This window comes from Heteronotia binoei, chromosome 10 (assembly GCF_032191835.1).
Source record: "Heteronotia binoei isolate CCM8104 ecotype False Entrance Well chromosome 10, APGP_CSIRO_Hbin_v1, whole genome shotgun sequence".
Taxonomy (NCBI): Eukaryota; Metazoa; Chordata; class Lepidosauria; order Squamata; family Gekkonidae; genus Heteronotia; species Heteronotia binoei.
In genome coordinates, this window is record NC_083232.1 from 102,261,356 (window position 1) to 102,273,474 (window position 12,119).

A 12,119-nucleotide genomic window follows, 5' to 3' on the forward strand; every position below is an offset into this window, starting at 1 on the left:
GAGTTGGACTTCCAACAGATGTCTGGGTAATTGAAGAAGAAGATATTGGATTTATATCCCGCCCTCCACTCCGAAGAGTCTCAGAGTGGCTCACAATCTCCTTTACCTCCCTCCCCCACAACAGACACCCTGTGAGGTGGGTGGGGCTGGAGAGGGCTCTCACAGCAGCTGCCCTTTCAAGGACAACCTCTGCCAGAGCTATGGCTGACCCAAGGCCTTTCCAGCAGATGCAAGTGGAGGAGTGGGGAATCAAACCCGGTTCTCCCAGATAAGAGTCCACACACTTAACCACTACACCAAACTGGCTCTCCAGTTTGAAATCTCCCATGATCACGGTATTCCTTCTCTTGGAGAACTTTGCAATCTGCTGTAGAAGTATCTCATCCAAGTTCTCTGCCTGACTTGGTGGTCTATAGCAGACCCCCACAATAACATCACTGTTATTTCTTACTCCTTTTATTTTTACTCAGAGACTCTCAACTGAGCTGCCATGCTCAGATTCACATATTTCCTCACAAGTATATACCTCCTTCAGACATACTGCTATGCCTCCGCCCTTTCTCATTTGCCTCTCCCTTTTAAATAAGTTGTACCCCTGAATCCTAATATTCCAGTTGTGAGTCTCATCCCACAATGTTTCAGTAAAGCCTATTATGTCATAGTCTCCTTCCTTTATTAGGACTTCCAGTTCCTCCTGTTTGTTTCTCATACTCTGTGCATTAGTGTAGAGACATCGGAATCCACGTTTTATGCATCCCGAGGGTTTAGTATCCGTACAAGCCTGCAAGTTAACATTACCTAGCGTATGCGCCACTCTTTGCAAATCTTTAATGTTCTTATCCCCAATTTCTGGCTTTAAATACATGGCTTTAAATTATTGTCTCACTCCCCCATACAATTTAGTTTAAAGTCCTCCTTATTAGGTTAGCAAAGCTGTTACCAAACACCCTTTTTCCCACTGCCATGAGGTGCAAACCATCTCATGATAGAAGACCGCCATCTTGAAAGTGTAAGCCATGGTCCAAAAATCTGAATCTTTCCTGACAACACCATTGACATAGCCAGTCATTTATTTGAAGTATCCTTCTTTCTCGACCTAAGCAATGGCCTTCAACAAGAAGCACTGATGAGAACACAACCTGTGTGCCCAGCTCCTTCACTTTCTGACCCAGAGCCACACAGTCTTTTCTAATACATTCAGGGCTATGATGGGCAGTATCATTCGTTCCCACATGGATCAACAAGAAAGGATAGAAATCCGTGGGATTGATAAGTCTTCCAATCCTTTCTGTCATGTACTGGATGCGTGCACCCGGCAGACAGCAGACTTTTAAGGATGATAAGTCCAGTCGGCACACTTTGGGTTCCACCCCTTTGAGCAAGGAGTCTCCAATCACCACCACCTTCCTCTTCCTATATTGGGAAGCAGAAGCTCCAGGCTTCTTATCCACAGGATCCTGAGAAACTTTCTTCAAGCTTCGTGGAGGCTGGGGAAGTAGCCCTTGTTTCAATGGCTCAGAATCAGTTACTGTGGGGAGATCCTGGAACCTATTGCTGAGCAGCAGGGGCTCAGAACATCTCCTGATTTTCTTTCTCCTTCATGTTACATTTTTCCAGTAACCCTCCTCCTGTGTTGGGTTCTCTTCTAATTGCTGAGATACCGTTTCCTCTCCCTCCTCTTGTCCTTTAAAGAACGCCTCACGCGTTTTGTCAAGAAAATCCTCACCTTCCTTTATACACTGCAGTGTGGACAATCGTGCCTCCAGTCCCTGTATCTTCTCCTCCAGCAGGGCCACTAACTTATACTTGCTGCAAGTGTAATTCGTGCTACTCTCAGGTAGAAATACAAACATCCCACAGTCGTTACACATCACTGCCTCTGCTCCCTCACCAGCCATACTGCAGCAATCCATTTCAAAATTTTCTTTATCTTCACTTCTCTTTAAATCCCAGTGCCAGCTGCCACTTGAAACTACTTGTGGGTAACTACCCACCTTTCTACAGAACCTCCAGGCTAAGAGCCACAGGCCAAGAGCCCTCCTGCTTGTGCCTCTGGCAAGAATGAGCCTTGCAAATTAAAGACTCAAGCCCCCACCCACCTCTGACTCAGCAGCCAGAGCAACAGCAGAGGGTGGGGCCAGCAATTACCCCCAGGCAAACAAGCTCTCCTCACTCAGCAACAGCGACACAAAAGACACCCAAAAGCAATCAGAAACCCCTCTCCAGCAGGCACCAAGCACTCACACAGTTCCCTCCTACAGCAGCCCTAGGTAATGCTCCCCAGCCGTTTTAGAAAAGCAAATCAAGTCTCACTCACCTTACCAGCAGCTTTGTTCTAGACCCAAACACCTTCTACTGCAGCTGAGCCACTTCAGCATCCCTCCTTACACAGCGGCCAACCAGTTCCTCTGGTGGCCCACTAAGAGGCTGAAGCCTTCCCTGATGTGTCCTCCTGGCACTGGGATTTCAAGGCTGACTTCCCTGAGGTTGCCAACAGCCAGGTGGTGTCTGGAGATCTCCCAGAATTAGACATCATCTCCAGACTACAGAGGTCAATTGCCAAGGAAAAAATGGCTGCTTTGGTAGGTGGACTCTATGGTTGAGATCCTTCCATTCTGCAGACCCTGCCCTTCCCAGGCTTCACCCCCAATCTCCTGAAATTCCCCAGCCAGAGCTGGGAGTCCATGGAGTCAGGCTGGCCTGAGCTCCTCCACCACGGCTGCCCCAGGACTCAGAATGCCCCCAGCATCTACCCCTCCTCTCCTGCAGCTGCTCACTGGAGGGGGAATGAGGAGGACTCTTGGCAGCATGCTCTCTTCTCTCCCCTCACTGAGGAACTCTTGATAGGCTGAATGTTCCCCCAGGGAGTGTCTATGCTCAGGCACTTTGATATAGGAGGTACAGAGCCTCATTTCAAGAACAAGGAAATCATCTAGTCCCGGGCCGTGGACCGGAACTGGTCTGTAGCCTGTTAGCAACTGGGCTGTGAGTTGTATAATTATTTCATTATATATTACAATGTAGAAATGATAATAATAATAATAAGACATTGGATTTATATCCTGCCCTCCATTCTGAACTCCAGAGTCTCAGAGCAGCTCACAATCTCCTTTACTTTTCTCCCCCCACAACAGACACCCTGTGAGGTGGGTGGGGCTGAGAGAACTCTCACAGCAGCTGCCCTTTCAAGGACAACCTCTTCCAGAGCTATGGCTGACCCAAGGCCATTCCAGCAGCTGCAAGTGGAGGAGTGGGGAATCAAACCTGGTTCTCCCAGATAAGAGTCTGCACACTTAACCACCACACCAAACTAACAGAAATAAGGGCACAATTGTATTATCCTGAAACCATTTTTCCAGTAACTGATTTCCAACCTCCCCCCCCCCCCCCCGCATCGCATTACTCTGCCCCCTCTCCCCCTGCTCCCACCAGGACACTGGCTGGAATCATTCTACTCAGCCAATGGTCCAGCATAGACTGCAGACCCTGGAGACGTTTCCACAATTTACTTCTCGGTGAGGGGGTGGGGTCAGTTGTACTGTGCAAGGTAAGGCCAAGGTTTCATGCTGGATCACCTGCCTGCTAGCTCAGTGACCATTTTGCAAGACAGCCTGGGAGAGGAATTTCCTCCTCTCCTCTTTCAGCTGAAGAAGTGCAGAATGTGCTAGAAGTTCTCTAATCAGATTTTGGGAGGGAACTTTGAAAATCCTGAATAAAATGCCCTGTTTAAGGATAAGTTCAAAGTGTGGCAAGGGTACATGGTGCTACTTACATGGAGGAGTGTATTGCGGGTGGTTGATATAATAAGCAATCCAAGATGTGAATCCCCAGTAGAAAGTACAGCCCTGAAATGAAAGCAGAGATTCTGAGGGTGAAGAATGTCAGAATAAGAAAGGTGGATCAAATAGGTGTGGCCTGGAATTCTCCATGGATCATAACTGAGCTCTAGACGACAGAGGGCAGTTCCAGGAAGGCGGACTCTACAGCCTTATATTATATGGTGCTTGCTAGGGCGGCCCGGGTGTGGAATCTCCCACCCAAGAGGTTCCCAACTCGCCAGCTCGCATTGGGCAGGCAGGGGGAACTTCCCCCTACATCACTGGTGCAATGACATCACCCAGAAGTGATGTCATCAAAATGGTGGCACCCGCACAGGGCTGCTCTAGGGGTTTCCAGGAAACCTCTATGGTTTTCTAGGATGCTCTAGCCATTTGAGAGGGAAAACTCTATGGTACAATAGGTACCATAGAGTTTTTACCTCCCAAATGGCTAGAGCATTCGGGAAAACCATAGTTTCCCCAAGAATGCTTATGGCGGCCCCGCACGGGGCACCGCCATTTTGATGATGTCACTTCCAGGTGACATCATCGTGCTGCACACACACTGGGGACTTGGCAACCCTAGTGCATACACTGAAGGCCTCTCCAAACCAGGCCCTCTCCAGACTCCATTGCCAGATCTCAGGAATTTCCCAATCCAGAACTGTTTTTCCCATCTGTGCCACCTCCTCATGGAGCAGCATAATATTCACTGTCAGCCATCATGTTCAGCATTTGTCTTTCCCATTCTGTTGGTTTCCCAGGCCCCAACGTTTCGCTTCATATCAGAATGCAGCTTTATTAGTATTATTGATTTGATTTACACCCCACCCTCTCCCACAAGTCTTTACAAGGTGCTGCTGTGAAACAGCGGCTAAGGGCCATTCTGCTAGCCTGCAGCCATGGATTGTTGTGCACCTCAACTGTCCGTTGGCAGGAGACTGCACCCGTGGCAGCTGTCTAAGGACGTCTCTGCTCACTCTTACCCATCTTGTGCCTTCTCCTCCTCCTTTCTTCATTTTAAAGGTCATTTCTAAATCGAATGTCCCAGCCCCATTCATCTGATGGCATCCCAAAGACAGTTTTCAAAAGATGCATCAGCTGGGCTTGTGACATTTGTTTCATTAACTGCTTCACACCTCCTGCCTTCAAGAAGGCCACAGCTGGCTGCGACTTCCAGGAGGTGTTCCCTTTATGTGACAGGAGCCTGGTCTCCTTTAAGTTCTGTCCAGGAGATGAAACTGTATTTATTCACATTGGCTGAGACGCTGGCGGGTGAGGTGTCCTCAGGGTGTTGAACTGGAAAAAGCTCCGTTGTGTCGTCTTTGACAAGCCAAACTCACCTTGATCAGGTTCTTCAGTGGCGTGTGCCCTTCAGAGATCTTGTGCACAAAAAGCGTCTCCAGAAGATGTCGGACGTAATGCAAACAGTGGCAAATGCAGGCCAGGCTGGAGAGAGGACAAAGAAGGAGAAAGAAACCTGAAGGACTCTGTGGCTGCTTGAAATAGCCTTGTCCAAAATCTCAGTTAGAGCACCGCCAGGGTGGAGCCACTGCACTCTGGACCCGGCTGTTCCCAGTTCAGATCCTGATTCTGCCTTGGGGGTATGAGGAAGGACTATGGCAGTTTGACCCCGCCCCTCCTTCATTGCAATACTGCCCCCCCCCCAGTGTTGCAATGACTGCTTGGGAAGGTTACTTGGATAAATGCCAAGTTTTATTATTAAATGAAGCTACTTCTTCTATTTGACTTCATTTATATCCCACCTTTGTCCCCAAATGGGCCCCCAAAGCAGCTGACATTTACCTCACCTCCACTTCATCCTCACAACGACCCTGTGAGGTAGGCTCAGCTGAGAGTGTTTCACTGAGGAAGTTCTTGGGGCAGAGAGGAGAGCTACACAGGGACCTCCCAAATCCTACTCTCTAAGTAAAGTCTCTACCTTTCCTTAAATTTATTTTTGAGTGACAGATGTATCATTTAATGGATAGATACGTTCATGTTTATCTCCACTTAATCAAGGGGGGGGGGGCATCTTTTAAAACCGTTGCAGAATTAGGCTGGGGATTGTGGGAAGAAACTATATCAGTGAAATCACTAACCAAGTGGTCACGGGTACACACTCTTTTCCCATGATGGACTCAGGAAAAACTCCAGGGCAGCAAAAGAGCATTGAGCCCACCCCTCCCGCACTTAAAATGCTGCATCAGCCCTCTTCAGAGGCTCGAACCGCAGGCGATTTTACCTCTAGTTGTAAAGTTGTTGGGTTTGTGACCAATGTATGTTAATTTGAAAACCCGAACACCTTGAGCGTTTGTTTGTTTGCTTTTTCCTCTTTGTTTGACATTTTGCTGGCCTTCCCCCAAGGATGCTGTCATTGGCTGATCTGACCTCCAACCCCCCGCCCCAGTTTTCCAAATGGGAAAGTCAATTGAGGAGTGGGATCTCCCTAACCGGAGCTCTGCTGGGTTTCGCATGGTTGGCAGATCCTAGTGTGATGGGCTGAGCATCAGAAGAAGAAGGCGGTGCTTAACATGGCAGGTCTCTTGCCACACACCCGCCCTGAGTTCAGACAGTTCTTACTCACTGAACAATGGGATGTCGGACGCTTCTGGCACTCTCTTTCGCATCGTAAATGCTGGAGAGACGAAGGTAAAAGAGCAGATAGATTAGGAGAGGGCCAGTATATTCAGTCAGGAAAACCTGGAAGGAAGAAAAAGAAAATGGCACCTAGCACACATCCAGTGCCTTGTACTGAGTCAGAGCTGGCTTGGTCCATCAAGGTCAACAGGCGGCTTAGTCTGGCCTCAGCCCTTCAGGGTCTCTGGCAGAGAAAGCCATTGTTTTGCATAGGGCTTTTGGGGTAGAAAAAGCCTAGCAGGAACTTATTTGCATATTAGGCCACACCCCCTGACACCAAGTCAGCTGGAACTGCATTCCTGTGCATTCCTGCTCAAAAAAAGCCCTGCTTTTCAATAATTTTACTTGTTTTATTTTTTGTATTTATTCTTTATTTTGTCACTTCTACTCCGCTGGTTAGAAGAATAGAAGGAGAAGAGATTAGATTTATACTCCGCCCTTCACTTCCTGAAGGAGTCTCAGAGCGGCTTACAATCTCCTTTCCCTTCCCCTCCCCACCCTGTGAGGTAAGTGGGCTGAGACTGCTCTTCAGCAGAACAGCTTTGTGAAAACTTGTGACTGACCCAAGTCATACCAGCAGGAGCAGGTGGAGGAGTGGGGAGTCAAACCCAGTTCTCCATTACACCAAACCAGTTAGTTTTAGAGATTCTTCAAAGTGGCATTATAAAGAAGAGCAAAAAGGATTATTTCTATGCTTTATTTCTCCCCAGTGAGGACACAAAACAGCTCACTTCATTCCCCTCTCCTCTATTTTATCCTCATGACAACCCTGCGAGGGAGGTGAGGCTAAGCGTGTGTGACTGGATATAGTTCAACATCCAAACAAATAAACATACTTCACAACAATCACCAGTTTCACCACCCACAACAGCTGGGGGCTGGGATTCAAAAAATATCCCAGTGGTGCATATCCAGCCATCTGCAGAGTTCCTTTACAGAGTTTGGTTTTCCTGCTGCAACCCCCTCAGTGTCAAGTCTGCTTCAACTCTGGTCAAGCCTGTGTATCATCTTTGGTTCAGGGGGAAGCATTCTGGGTAAAAGCCATACTGTATGCCAATGCTGCTAGCTCTACTCCTCCTCCCCCCTTCCTTTCTTTTGCCTCCCCCCTTCTTTTCTTTTGTTATGTAGCTCTGCTTGGAAATGGAAGTATGTGAAAGAGATAATGGTGCCTTCTCAGACTGGGCAATGGGGGAGAGGCGCCTTGCCCAAGGCCATCCAGCCTGAGAACGATTTGTAACATCAATGTGTGAATGTGCCCTGCATAGTACCCCCTCCCTAAAGAATTTCTTTGAAGGATACCTTATATGATTACCTTTTACTGTATGTTCCTCAGTCTCTCAATCTTTTAGCTGTGGGATACAATGATCTCAATAAACTAGAAACTTTTTATCAAAAGGTCTCGTTATTGAATCAGCCGACTTGACACTCAGCCCCCCTGGGGTGTTGTTCCCAGGGATCAGCAAGGCCTCAGGAACAGCCCTGCGTGGGCTGGAGGGGGGAGGCGTTGGCAGAAATTGCTGCCCACCCTCCCACAGATGGAAATGCCACCCCCCCCTCCGCCCCCGCAGACCATGCTAGCATGCAGCATCTTCTCCTGTCTTCCCTCCTTCCACCCCTCTTTCACTGGGTCATGTTTCAGACTGTAAGTCCCCTTGGTTGTTCGTTACCCAGCAAAGCCACAATTCCTTATATTAACAATGGTGACCGTAATGACGATGCATGGGATGACAGCCCCTCTTTTTGGGGGGGGGGGGTCTCTGATAGAAAAGGTAATGGAGCTGGTCTGATCAATAGTTCAGGGAAGAGGGTTCCCCTGTGACTGAATCACCACTGTGAAATCATTTTGTTTGGGGAAATCCAGCCTGGACAGCATATATTTTGGGAAAACAAATTAGGGAAAGCCAGCAATGCCCTTTGAAAACTTTGGCAAGGCTCCATAGAAAGAGACCATATTTATACAAATGGAGACAAGAGCAGAAAATAATTAAAATGTATTCTTGAAATAAATGGGATGGATGACTATATTGTTTAAAAGTAGCAGTAACAAAGGAAACAGCTGCCCTATATATCACCTGACCGAAGGGATTTAGTTTCTCAAACCATGAAACTGGAGCACAAAAGAGTCCAGGCCGAACTCATACACAATGTGCAGCATGCTTAGTATGTTTCACTAGGGCTTCTATTTATATATGGCACAACAAGAGCAAGGGAGAATGTTTATCTATTCTTGATTCCATGAATACCAGAGATAATCTTCAGATTAGACTATAAGAATCATCGGCCTGGATGGTTTGTGTGATGTCAGGGGTTCACTTGATAGCGACAATGACTCTGCACTTCTGGTTATATAAAGGCAACACTCTGACTTCTGATTTGCCAGAGAACGTCAGGGAAAGCTGGGGTGTCAAATGGGGACTCCCAGCAGGAAACATCCAAAGGATGCAGCATTACAAACCCTGCTTGAATAAGGCTTGAAAACCATTCAGAAGAAGAAAAAGATACTGGATTTGTACCCCGCCTTCACTACCTGGAGTCTCAGAGCAGCTTACAATCTCCTTCCCCTTCCCCTCCCTACAGTAGGCACCCTGTGAGGCAGGTGGGGCTGAGAGAGCTCTGACAGAAACAATTCTTTAGAGGAACAGCTTGAGAGAGCTTCGAGTGGAGGAGGAGTGGAGAATCAAACACAGTTCTCCCAGATAAGAGTCTGTGCACTTAACCGCTACACCAAACTGGCACTTAACCACTTCATCAAACTGAGAGCCAGTTTGGTGTAGTGGTTAAGTGCATGCTCTCTTATCTGGGAGAACTGGGTTTGATTCCCCACTCCTCCACTTGGGTCAGCCATAGCTTTCATAGGAGTTGTCCTTGAAAGGACAGCTGGTGTAAGAGCACTCTCAGCCCCACCCACCTCACAGGGTGTCTGTTGTGGGGGGAGAAGATATAGGAGATTGTAAGCTGCTCTGACTCTCTGATTCAGAGAGAAGGGCAGGGTGTAAATCTGCAATTCTTCTTCTTCTTCTTGCAAGTGATATGTGCCAATCATTTATAGCAATCCCACAGCACCTCAACTGCACCCTAACTTGATCCCATGAAATTAGAGTTCAACTCTAACCTCATCAATAGAACCCTGGAGATCCAAGTTGATGCTCTTATCTTACAGGGCTGCTGTGGCTCTCCTTAGGCCTGGACTGGATATTCCAAATCCCGTCCAAATGACCCTCTGGGGTGTGCAGGTAAAATGTGAAAGTTCCCCTAGGAAAGAGCAGAGAAGTGCCTGCTGAAGCTCCTGCTCAACCCTCGCATGTGGGCGTGTGTTGGAAAGGTCCCACTTACTGTTGTCCAGCTGACCTGCTGGCCCATGTCTGTGAAGTACAGCGTGATGATCGAAGAAGCTGCAAGGCTCTTTATGTTGACTGAATCTTTCAAGTAGGGCCCATCTAGAAGAGCCAGGAAGGAAGAACTAGCGGCATATAACATCAGATCACGTGTTAAGCATGCTCCAATTCCAAGAGAACCTCTAACAGGTAGTCTGGGTTCAGATGTCACACTAACTAGTGGCTCGCTATGATAACGACCCCCCCCCCCTGCTTGCGCAGAGTGCAATTAAGAATTCCAAGATCAGCAACAAAGTTAAAAAGTTTAAAAGAACCTTGTCTCCTACTTTAAATTATTTGGCAAACAACAGAGAAATTCTAAAAGAACTTTATACCTGTTATATTTAATCTGAGCTCCTTTTTTTCTTTATTGATGTTGTCACACCACTGTTTTAATTTTTGAATCATCATCATCATCATCATCACCCAAGTTTAAAACGAACTCTAGTCCCCTGTCATTTACAGAAGAAGGCAGCAGGAGGAATTGCCATTTGTTCACTCCGCGCAAACCAGAGTTCTTAGCGGCAATCTAATCCTGGTTCAGAATCCCAGTTTATGGGGGACTAAAACTCCAAGTCATCTTAATTTGTAAGTTTTAGTTGTGGCCTAATCTATGTTGCTATCTTCCCTGAGCCCACTCGTGGAAAAGGGTGGAATACAAGCCAACTAAAATCAATCAATCAATAATCAGGAACCAGAAGGAGTTTCCAACCCCAAATCCTTAGTCATGTTTCCTACCTACGAGAAGAGCAGTTGGGAGTCAGAAACAATCCATGCTTGTCACAGCAAACTGCAGCCTAGTGTGACATCTGAAGGCACACTGGTCATGGGAGCCTGAAGACTAGTGGCTGTGGATGAAGCCCAGTTCTCACCCTTTACTATACTTTAATCCAAATTTATGCAAAGGGTCATATTCACTGTAGTATACTAGGAGCTTCAAAGGTCCTTTGTTGGAGAGACTCCTTGCAGCTACACTCAGAGTGGCCTCCTTTGCTGAGTCGGGGGTGGAGGGGGAATAGTTTTTGACCAAGCAATATCCATATTAGAAAAAATGATCCTCACAATGCACAAATATTCTGCAATGTGGTCAGTGCTGTAAAATCCATGCAATGGCATCTCTCGAAACAGACTCTCATGTAAACGTGAAGCTGCCTTATACTGAATCAGGCCATCAAGGTCAGTCTTGTCTACTCAGTCCGGCAGTGGTTCTCCGGGGTCTCAAGAAGAAGACGGAGTCCTTCACGCCCCCTGCTGCCAGAGCCTTTGAACTGGAGGTGCTGCTGGGGATGGAACGTGGGACCTTCTGCCTGTCAAGGAGAGGAAGGGGCCCTCCTGTCATGTAGGGGCGGGTCCCGTGGATCTGCTGCACTAGCAGAGGCACTTTCTTCCAGTGTAGGAAGACGCTTATATCAGGGATACCTTCTGCTAGCAAAACTGATTCCCAGAATCCAACCCACAATGCTGAGATTCACTTTTTCTGGGCGGGGGGGGGGGTCACTCTTCTTGATGTCTTTTTAGCACAAGAAATACTTACTGCGTTCCAGTCGCAGGCCTATGCGAGATGGATACCACTGAGGACCTGTACAGGAAATTGAGATACACACACATTGCACTCCAAAGCATTCAGAAACCCCAAAAGACCAGTCAGCAGTGCTGTGTCAGTCTCAAGCAGGGCTGCCAATTTTGGGTTGGAAAATCCCTGTAGATTTAGGGGTGGAGCCTGGGGAAGACAAGATTTAGGGAGGGGAGGGAGCTCCAAAGAGTTCTCCTGGACAATGCCAAAGAGTCCATCCTCCAAGGTGGCTATTTTCTCCAGGAAAACTGTTTTCTGTAGCCTGGAGCTCAGAAGTAATTTTGCATCTCCAGCCCCTCCCCTGCATGCTGGGAATCCTTTTGCTGTGTTCTGCAGTTCCTGCATGGATGGAGGCCGAGTTTCCAATGATGTAAGGAAATGTTTTTCTATTCTTACTGCAAGTATATGCCCGGGGGCGGGGGGGGCGATATTGTATGTGCCTGACCATATTGGATCTACAAATCAGACAATGTCTCAGTTCTGATGACCCTTCGAACTCAGGTTTAGGGCCTGGTGATGATTGGAAGGCTGCTGAACTTTAAAAACCATTACTGTCCCCAATTCCATTGTCTGATTAAGCATGAGATAGATTTTATTTACGGCAAAAGCCAACATCTTAAACAAAAGGGATATCTTAAACATATCCATAAGAACTATCTGTTGAACTCTTTCTTCCCCTTGTCAAGCATGGCTAATTCTGATCAATAACTGATG

General features: G+C 47.4%; 1 protein-coding gene across 2 annotated transcripts in view; it reads right to left on the reverse strand.

Annotated features, from left to right (window-relative positions):
• Window positions 1-12,119, reverse strand: part of TECRL (trans-2,3-enoyl-CoA reductase like) — a 39,468-nt gene that overhangs the window by 15,778 nt on the left and 11,571 nt on the right. For both annotated transcript variants that reach the window (XM_060248350.1, XM_060248349.1), the window contains exons 3-7: window positions 11,367-11,411; window positions 9,792-9,895; window positions 6,406-6,521; window positions 5,162-5,267; window positions 3,773-3,845 (exon numbers count right to left, since the gene is read on the reverse strand). In XM_060248350.1, coding sequence (XP_060104333.1) covers window positions 3,773-3,845; window positions 5,162-5,267; window positions 6,406-6,521; window positions 9,792-9,895; window positions 11,367-11,411 — 444 coding nt within the window. The remainder of the gene's footprint in view (window positions 1-3,772; window positions 3,846-5,161; window positions 5,268-6,405; window positions 6,522-9,791; window positions 9,896-11,366; window positions 11,412-12,119) is intronic.